The sequence below is a fragment of the Scomber scombrus genome, chromosome 5, assembly GCF_963691925.1.
Source record: "Scomber scombrus chromosome 5, fScoSco1.1, whole genome shotgun sequence".
NCBI lineage: Eukaryota > Metazoa > Chordata > Actinopteri > Scombriformes > Scombridae > Scomber > Scomber scombrus.
This window is the reverse complement of record NC_084974.1, coordinates 15,182,180-15,191,399: the sequence shown is the minus strand read 5'-3', so window position 1 is coordinate 15,191,399 and position 9,220 is coordinate 15,182,180. Positions and strand designations below refer to the sequence as shown.

Genomic DNA, 9,220 nt, shown 5'->3' with positions numbered 1-9,220 from the left:
ACCTAATTAAATGCAATTATTTATATTTCAGCTTGAAGTTCAAAGAGGGCTGCAGCTCGTTATTTCTGTCAGCAGGTGGCGACAAATCTCGGTATTCTTTTTTAAATAATCCTCTGCAGCCTGGCAGTCAATCCGTAAACTTCACTTACATTTTTCTTTTTGCTGTATGTTTATGTCTGTCCAGCAGTCACAACTGCTGAACAAGAAAAAGGGAGAAGTGCATGTTGTTGTGCTTTGGTTTAGTTTTGGAGACACCTGTGGGAAAATCAACGAGGTAGTTCCTCGGAGCTGCTGATGAGGAACTACACGCCGTGTGAAAGCCAGCAAAGTGTGCGTAAAAGAGAAAGAGCTTTAATGTGACACAAGAGCGTGTTTATGGAGTGTGTTACTACCCGAGGAGGGCGGGGTCAGGGTCGGCGGCGGGGCGGGCGGGCGGTGCCTACAGTCGCCCATGCCCCCTTTTGCCCTCCGCTCGCTGCGGGGGAAGAAGCGTGAACTTGAACGCCGCCTTCAGTGCTCAGTGCGAGTCCAGGCAGAGAGCGAGAGAGAGGCCAGCCACCTTTATCAGTCTGTCTGTCCCCACAGCTCGGGTTTTCGGTCAATTTATCAAAGAAGGAGCAGCTGGAGGGATTTTCTTTTTTTTTTGGTTTGGGAGGGTTTGCTGTTTGGGACCCAGAAAGGTGCCAAACGCGTAACGCTAGACGCGATGTCCAGACGCAAACTTGGAAGCAGACCGCAGCACCTGAGTGCAATTCAAGGTAAGCCGAGGGGGAGAGCAACGATGTGTGGACATGTTGAAAGTATTGGGGATGTTTCTCAAGACGAACTAAAAGAAATTAAGGTCACAGTTTTATTGTCAGCTCTGCGCGCATGGGTTGGATGTGCGCTGCCACCGGTTACACAGATTAATGGCCAGGTGATGGATGAATGTTCATTTTTCAGGCGTGGAAAGAGGATTTAAAGTATCTGCTGTGTTTACTTTGACCCTAATCAAAACATCACGATTGTGTTTTTAATCTCTTATGTGGACTTCATGCGCAAATATTGAAATAAGGGCTATTTTTTTTTCTCTTTCGTCGTGTTTGTCCTGCTGTGTATTGTCGCTGCGGTTGTTTTCATAGAGGAAGGACCGGTTTATTGGCACGCTGTTTTCAGAGGCTACAGGTCCAAACACGATTAATATTTCCAGGTTAGACTATGATCAAGTTTCTTCACGGTCGGTTTCTTGACGGGGACAGTTTGCCTTTCTTCAGGTTTTGAGAAATAACACCTGTTTAAAGCCAAGAAACTGGATCCAGCTTGCTTCATATCATGATTGACTTTTTAATTATTAGTCAATTAAATAATAGGCCTACTCTCAGTTGATTATTTGTCACTTATTTGTTTTGATCTCATTCATGTTGTTCAAACATAAAGGCGACGCTGCAAAGAAAGAGATATGACGTTTGAAAGGAAATAAGACAGAAACTTGAACTCCATTTGTTTTTTACAGTTCTCTACTGGAGACCAGTGGTGCGTGTCTGGTGTGGCCACAGGCCCTGACTCAACCCAGTGTGTGTGTGCGTGTGTGTGTGCGTGCGTGTGCGTGTGTGTGTGTGACCGCGCCTTGCAAGTCTGCACAAACAGCGCAGCCCTGAAACAGGAAAGGTGACATTTTTGAGTAACAACTGGCGAGATCCAACTTCAGACTGTACTGTCTGTACCTGTCCTGTATCCTGTAGCTGGCCTAGCCCGGGCAGGTGGATCCAGTCCAGGCATCAAGGTGTGCCCATGACCGTTGAGCAATAGTCTACTGACCCCTCCTCCTCCTCTTTAAGAGCCCTACCTGCCTGAGCTGAGATGATAAGAAATACCCAAAGTTTACTCATACTCTTAAGAGGTTTGTTTCAGGCTGGAGGTTTGTGTTGCAGACTGGTCCTCCTCTGCTGCATGCATTTCAAAGTGCTGGTTGCAAACCACATGAGATTTGTCAGGTTTGTTAAGGCTGGATCAGATGAGTTGCCCTGTACATGGCTGTGAACAACACACACGCACACACTCACACACACACACACAAACACCAAGGGCTCTTATCTCAAACACCTTCAGTCATTTTTTTTCTTCTTTTATTGCAATCCACTTCCTGTTGAGAAACTCCCGCTGCTTGTGGCTGGCAGGGCAAGTTGTAATAGTGAGTGAAAGGTGGAAGCCTCGGTCATAATGTTGCATGTCTTCAAATCAATCATTTCAACTGTCAGCACATCCAGGCTGTTGTGTTAGTGGAGGTTGAGGTTACAGATGAAACGGACAGTTGGGCTTCTGTCTGCAGCTTCAGTCAGAACGAGCAAGATCTGTTTTGGGTTGGTTAAAGGAAGTGGTCAGTATTGGCTGAGCAGATTGGCCTCATTTTGTTAAAGCCTACAACTGAAACTAGCTGTCAATCACCACGCCTGTTTGTCGTTCCACTGAGGTCTAACAGCACTTCTGCCACTTTATTACTGGTCTTTTTTGGCTGTTTAATTTAGATGAGGACAGTCTCAGACGCTCCCTGCGCAGTAATCCAAATTTACTGGAACCCAGTAAAAGTGGATTAGCACTGGTGGATCATGCCCTCATATTTTGGTATTGTCCATATGTGCAGCCTTTTTGGGACGAAGTGGGATGTTTAATGTCAAGGATATTGTTGTCAATTTCTCTCTCTGATCTCTGTATTTTGGAAAAGTGCCTGAAAGGTTTGTGTAAAAGTAATATGAAGATCTTAATGGCTTTGACCTTTCATAGAAACTGTGAACTATATCTATAGAAATATGACCTAAAGCCTTTGAATACAGAAAGAGAGGCAGGGGGGAGAATTGAATGAAATGGCAAAGTGGAAACAGACACTGATTAATACTCTTCTTAAAAAACACTCTTGTTTATTTCTCATTTTTGTTTTCAATACTAAGGGACAATCCCTTACTCATAAATCCTTTTTTTGTTCATGTGTTTCATTTCACTTTCATGTTTAAATGTTAAAAAGAATTAAAAGTGATCTCTGTATTTTTTATTTTTCCCCATGCACTCTCTCTCATCTCCTGCCTGTCCTGTTTCTCAGTTGCCACTGATACAGCGGATGGCACCAGTACATCAGAGGAGCAGCCTCCCGCTCCACAGGTCAGAGCTGCTGACGAGGGTCGTGATCTTCTGACCTGCGGCCAGTGCAGCAGGGCCTTCCCCCTCGCCCACATACTGGCGTTCATCCAGCACAAACAGGGTGGCTGCAGGTCCCAAAACCAAGCCCCTAACGCCAGCACCACACCCCCCTCGCCAGCCAACCAAGCCCAGCAGCGTGTCCTGGGTGCCGAGCTGGGGCCGGGGTTCATCGAGCTGAGGAGAGGGGCCGCCAGGAACAGAGCCGCCGCCTGGGGGGTGGAGCCCGGCGTAAAGGTGAAGGCGGAGCTCGGTAAAGCAGGTGAGTGCTTGAGGAAGCAGAAGAAGGCAGGTTGCTAATTAGTGACTCTGTTTTTTTGTTTTATGTTTTTCTTTCTTTCTTTTTTTACCGCCCTCCTCTTCTAACAACTGCCCCCCTCCCCCCAGTCCAGCTCATTAGCTAGCCGTTGCCATTAGCAGACCTGCGTGAGTTAGTGACGCACAGGCTAATTGTGTGGAAAGGATAGGCTTCAGGAGCGTTCAGAGGGCAGCGAGGGTCCCAGGGGGCTCCACACTGAGCACCTGAGCTCCTTCCCATCTCCCTGACTGTCAGTCTCTGAGGTGGAGTGGCCAGGTAAACATGTTTCTACTTCTGTCATCTAGTGCGCCCTGGACAACAGAGACCGATGCCACATTCTGTAAAAAAAACAAAGTGTGAAGTGTGTTTCAGTGTTTTTTTTTTGTTTTTTTTTAAAGCCATCCGGTTTCTTTCAGTAAACAGTTTGATGGTCGCTACCATGCACCGCAGTGTGAAACGGTCAGAGGAGTGGATATGAGGCTGTTCGTGCAGCACTCTTCGCTGTCATGACACTGTAATGGAGGACGTTGCATCATGTGCAGCTCCTCTGCCATCTCCCACTGTTCTGCCCCGGGCCGAGCCACCTGAACTCCTGGGAATCTCCTCCTTTTTCTTCATCATGTGCATCTCCTTCTCACTCTTCACCCTCTTCTTCCTCCTGTTTTTAAAAAAATATTTTCTGTGTCTTGAGTCATCTCTCTCTATTCTCATTCTGCTCAAATTTCATACATTAGTTCTGATTTAACTAAAGGTCTTTCTCTTCACACCTCCTCCACAGCTGTTTTTCTTTTTGAGAGTGGAGAAAATGTGACCGCGGACACCTTGTTGGTCGTGTCAAATACGATATGTCATGAATTCTCATTAAACTCATTGTTGTGAAATTTCATATCCAGTGGCAAACAATGTGTTTGAGACAGAGGGGAGTTATTGTGTTGTCTCCTGCAAAGGTCAAATGTATTTGAAAGTCCTACTGTAACTAAAAAGTGAAAAAGGAGCATGTAGGATGTTGCAAACAACTGCAAATGGACACAGCATCTTACTACATGCTTGCAGAAGGTATGAGTGCCCCTTTGCACATTTTGAAACCCTCTCTGTCATGTACACACACGTTAGCAGTTCCTTCCTTTGTGTAACGCTCGGGAGACTGGTGCACGCATCGTTTCCGTTTGTCCACAACCTCTCTTGTTTTTCTGTTTCAGTCTGTTTTTCATCTCTTGCTCTGTATCTAACTCTCAGTTAGAACACAGGAGTTTGGTAAATTGGTGCCTGCAGGATTATACAACAAACCTAACACGTGCACGTCGTGAGGGGGAAAGAGCATGACGGCCTGTAAATAATGCAAAAGTGGATAAGTTTGGATTAAAGTTTTATTAGTAAAAGTAGGTTGCATTTGTTGTGGAGTTCATAATTGTAATTCTACGCAGCTTTTAGTGTTTTTACCTCCTCAGATTATTACGACTGAATTATGAGTTGTGACATAAAGTTTGAGTTCCTGCATGTTTGAGTAGTAGAGGACAGTTGTAGTTGGTCTTGAAGTAATAGGAAGTCTTGTTTCACTCTGTTTTGTGAGGGGGAAACTGAACATCTGAGGCTGCATGAGATGACTGAAAGTGAAAGAGCAGTTATCCCACAACAGGCAGGTCCTGCGTCTATTTTTCTGTATTCATGAGAGAAGCGGCGAGGATGGAGGAGAGAGGGGGTAGAGTGGGATGGATTACTGAAGAGCCGCTCGCATCTGTCTCATTCCTTTTTATTTATTCTCCTTGTTTGTTTTTTTTCCCTCATCTCCAACCACCACCCCCCTCCTTATTTCTTCCCCCCATCTTCAACACACTTTCGTTTGCCCTCATTCAATTTCTAGCCCCCCCACTCCCTCCCTCCCCTCTCTTTTCTCCTCCCTCTGCCTCCCAAGGGAAAAGAGATTCTGCCGGCTGCTCGTTAGTGCTCCCAGCCAATCTGCATTTTTAATTAGTAGTTATTGCTTCTGCTTAATATTCAAGTGCTACCCCGGGCCAAATGGGAATCCTTACAAAAAAAAAAATCAAGTGAGAGGGGAGAGAGCGGAGGAAAGAGAAACCGGCTGGGTATTGTGCTTCACTCCAGGACCACGAGACAAAAGCCCCCCCCTCAGGGAAAGATTTGGAGGGTTTGGGGGCGGAGGGGTGAGGAGAGCTGGGTGTTGGAGGATGGGTCTCAAGTACAATCCAAAGGGGTGACATATTTTCGTGGTGTCTCTTGGCCCCCCGTACTACATTATAATCTTTTTATCTCATTTTCTTTTTATCTCCTGAGCCCTGACCTACCTACCTCTCTCTTTTTTTCCCTGCTCTCACTCTTCACCCTATTTTTAAAAGAAGTATCTCAACTTCTCCTGGGTTTCTCCTCAGGCTAGGTTAAAGGACATGAACACCACAGCTCCTCTCGTCTCCAGACAGAGGGAGGGCGGGAAAGGAGGAAAAAGAGAAAGAAACAGTTGCTCTCTTTTTCATCTTTACTCTCCTCCCCCCTCCAGTAAAATACAGAAGGATTTGACTTGAGGAAACATGAAAGAGGCTTATATCAGAGTCGGCTTTGAACCTCTCCAAAAAAGAGGAAAAAAAGAACTGTTTTTCCCCTCAATTTGGGGATCTTCTCTCCAATTTTGATTTATGCAGAAAGGCCTCATTTGTCAAGCAGGCTGAGTCAGTGCCTGATTTGCATAAAGCGTTCGTTTTCTACGTTCTGCTAATTAGCAATTTGCAGCTTAATTGGAGAGCGACTCTCGGTTAGGAGACAAAGCTATCCACATATAAAAATATCTCTAGATATAACACTGCTCTCCTCTCTGTTGGCCTTTCAGTTTCTGGAGCTCCATCACTCTCTTCTGCTTTGGATCTGACTATCACAACTCTCTTGTTGAGGCCTCTACACTCACTTTTTAATCATTTTGTTCTTATCTAGGTCTTACTTTTACATCATCTGGCCTTCTCTTCAATGTATGATCATTTGATTGAATGTCTGCCTGAACCATTCTTCTTTTAGATTTGACGAGTATCATGCTGCTACTTTTGTCCCTAATCAGATTTTTTTTCAACTCTAAAGCTCCTTTGATCAATACTTATTAACAAGGGCTCACATGAGTAATGTGTGAGAGCGGTCACTCGTAGTGACAAAACCACAGAGTTAATCACCTGACTCTGCAGGGCTGTGTAGCATTTTTAAATCATTGTTTTGGTTTAGAAAGGTCAGCCCACAACTTTCGCTTTGGTTCAGTTTCACTGTTCTAATTTTGGGAGTTGTTTCAAGCAAAAAAGCTTTCATATGTCCACTGTACAGACACATTTAGTGACTAGCTGGTGAACAGTGGAGCATTTAGCAGTAAAAGAGTCAGATATATCCCCCCGGAGTTGGTGTCCAAAAAAAGATATAAATGAGAGTGAATATTGACCGTACATTCATCAGTTTACAGGAAACATGACTGCAAATGAATGCTGATGTGTCTCATATCTTCTAGATATTTAAAAAGGTTTCCGTTGCCCCAAGTTGTCAAAAAAAAATCAGTTATTGTAGGTTTAATATACCTAACCTCTTCTCAAGTCATTTCAAAAGAGCAGACTATATTTTATTCATTTTATTTATTTTGTCCATCTTTGTCTTCCAGTGCCCGGCGAGCCCTCCTATTTTACCTGCCAGCAGTGTGAAGGTGTGTTTCCATCTGCATGGGCGCTCTTACAGCACGCTCAATACATACACTCCTTCAGCATCTACCAAGAAGATGAGGAGGATGACATGGACATGAGAGGAGGAGAAAGAGGAGGTCTTAAAGACAACAAACCTGCTGCAGCCACTCTGGACCCGCGCCACCTGGGCCAAGCACTTGCCTCTGCCTTCCAGCCCTCGGCCATGCGCCTTGGTCGCTCCCGTCAGACACACACCAACTCCTCCTCCTCCTCCTCCTCCAGGAACCTGCAGGCTCTGAACTTTTCAGTGCGGCTCAGGGAGCTTGCTGAGGGGAATAATAACACCACCAGCGGCTTTCCTGGAGGCCTGGTGCTGTCTCCATCCTGTTCTCCACCAGCCGCTTCTATCTTTCCTCAGACTGGCGTCCTCCAGGACTTCCACTGTGAGCTGTGTGACATGAACTTCCAATCTATGCGTGCTCTGACCTCCCACCGCCGGACTCACGCCTGTGAGAGCCCCTATCACTGTGGAGTGTGTGGGCAGGCCTTTAACCAGAGCGGCCAGCTTGCCCGTCACATAAGGAGCCATCACAGAGAGGTTGGAGGTGGAGGGAGTGGATACGAGTTGGTGGAGATGGTGGGGATGGAGGAGGATGTAGGGAGGCAGGGAATGAGAGGGAGGTTTCAAATGCAGCCAGCTGCAATCACGGGAAAGGGGATGGTTGCTACAGATGTGAGAGCCCAGGGCCCCTCCGAGCTTGACCTGACCCTGCCCAAACACCCCTCCATAGCTTCAGGCCTGATGCTGCTGACCTCGCAGGTTAGACAGCCAGACAGAGAGCTGCTGAGGCTGTACCAGCGCCAGAGAGAAGGAGGGGAGGAGGAAGCAGAGGGGCAGGGGGAGCCCCAGCACGCCTCACCCTGCGCCAGCCCCTCTGAAGGCTCACTGGAGAGTGGAGAGACGGGGGGGAGCGGTGAGAGCGGTATTGCTAGCGGGAACTGTACACCTAAACGGCCTGAGATGGGCGACAGGGTGCGAGGAGTAGGAGAGTGGGAGAACGAAAGAGGAGAGATCATCGAGAGAGAGAAGGAGTGGACCTCTGCTAAAGTCAGCGAGGCTTTGCAGGAGTGGCAGAGAGAGAATGAGCGGAGGAGTGTGGGAGGAGGTGTCAGCAGTGGAGGAAATAATAACAATACCACCACTAATTCAGCTGGTAGGAAGAAGAAAGACGAAGCCTGTGAGTACTGTGGTAAACAGTTCCGCAACAGCAGCAACCTGACTGTGCACCGCCGCAGCCACACAGGTGAACGACCCTACCGTTGCGGCCTCTGCAACTACGCTTGCGCTCAGAGTTCAAAGTTAACACGCCACATGAAGACCCACGGGGCCCAAGGAGCCAAAGCTCCCTTCCTGTGCCAGCTCTGCGCAGTACCCTTTACTGTTTATGCCACCCTGGAGAAGCACCTGAAGAAAGTTCACGGCCTGAGCCACGCTAGCGTGGGAGCCTACGCGCAGACAATAAAGGCTGAAGAGGAAGCAGTAGTGGTGAAAATGGAGGAGGATGAAGCGAGTTTAGATCAGATAGAAATGGGGAGCAAAATGCAGGGTGATGAGGTGAACATTATGGAGGTGGAGGAAAGGCAGAGCCAAGATGATTATGTGGAGAACACAGGGAGTCCGGCTATAGTGGGCGATCTCCCGTCTGAGGGCAGCGCAGAAGTGGGCATAGCTTTGACTTCTGCACCATGAAAGCGGTTGTCATTTTCTGTTGACATTAAAATAGCACTGTATATGATTTAATAACCATTCAAGTCAAAATAATTTGTCCCACCATTGAACTGACGGTCAAGTTAAACTGGAATTTAAAGGAGAAGTTGCGGCGGCACTGTCAACAGCAGCAGGCAGTGCCGTCCTCTGCCAGCTCCGAGGCACCCAGCAGCCAGCCACATTGCTCACAATTGTATGCAAAGCTGCTGGTTAAAATGAAGTGCCTGCAGTAGTTTAAACCACAGAGCAAAACAAGGCCATGACATTCAACGGGGAGATTACCAGAGCTCTTGAACAGGAAGTGAACCACCACAGTCCACACTGACA

At 47.0% G+C, this 9,220-nt stretch overlaps 1 protein-coding gene across 1 annotated transcript; it reads left to right on the top strand.

Annotated features, from left to right (window-relative positions):
* Nucleotides 1-706: 706 nt before the first annotated feature.
* On the top strand, nt 707-8,875 carry znf296 (zinc finger protein 296). Its single transcript, XM_062419219.1, has 4 exons — nt 707-785; nt 3,089-3,430; nt 7,107-7,739; nt 7,824-8,875. Exons 1-4 carry the CDS (start codon nt 707-709, stop codon nt 8,873-8,875), a joined length of 2,106 nt encoding a protein of 701 aa, XP_062275203.1.
* Nucleotides 8,876-9,220: the final 345 nt, after the last annotated feature.

What these genes read in the sequence shown, in the direction of transcription:
- znf296 (XM_062419219.1), top strand. Translation starts at nt 707, where the DNA reads ATGTCCAGACGCAAACTTGGAAGCAGACCGCAGCACCTGAGTGCAATT. An exon ending in GAGGGGGAGAGCAACGATGT is followed by an intron (nt 786 to 3,088) that starts GTGGACATGTTG and finishes CCACTGATACAG; the next exon opens with CGGATGGCACCAGTACATCA. An exon ending in AGAGGTTGGAGGTGGAGGGA is followed by an intron (nt 7,740 to 7,823) that starts GTGGATACGAGT and finishes AAATGCAGCCAG; the next exon opens with CTGCAATCACGGGAAAGGGG.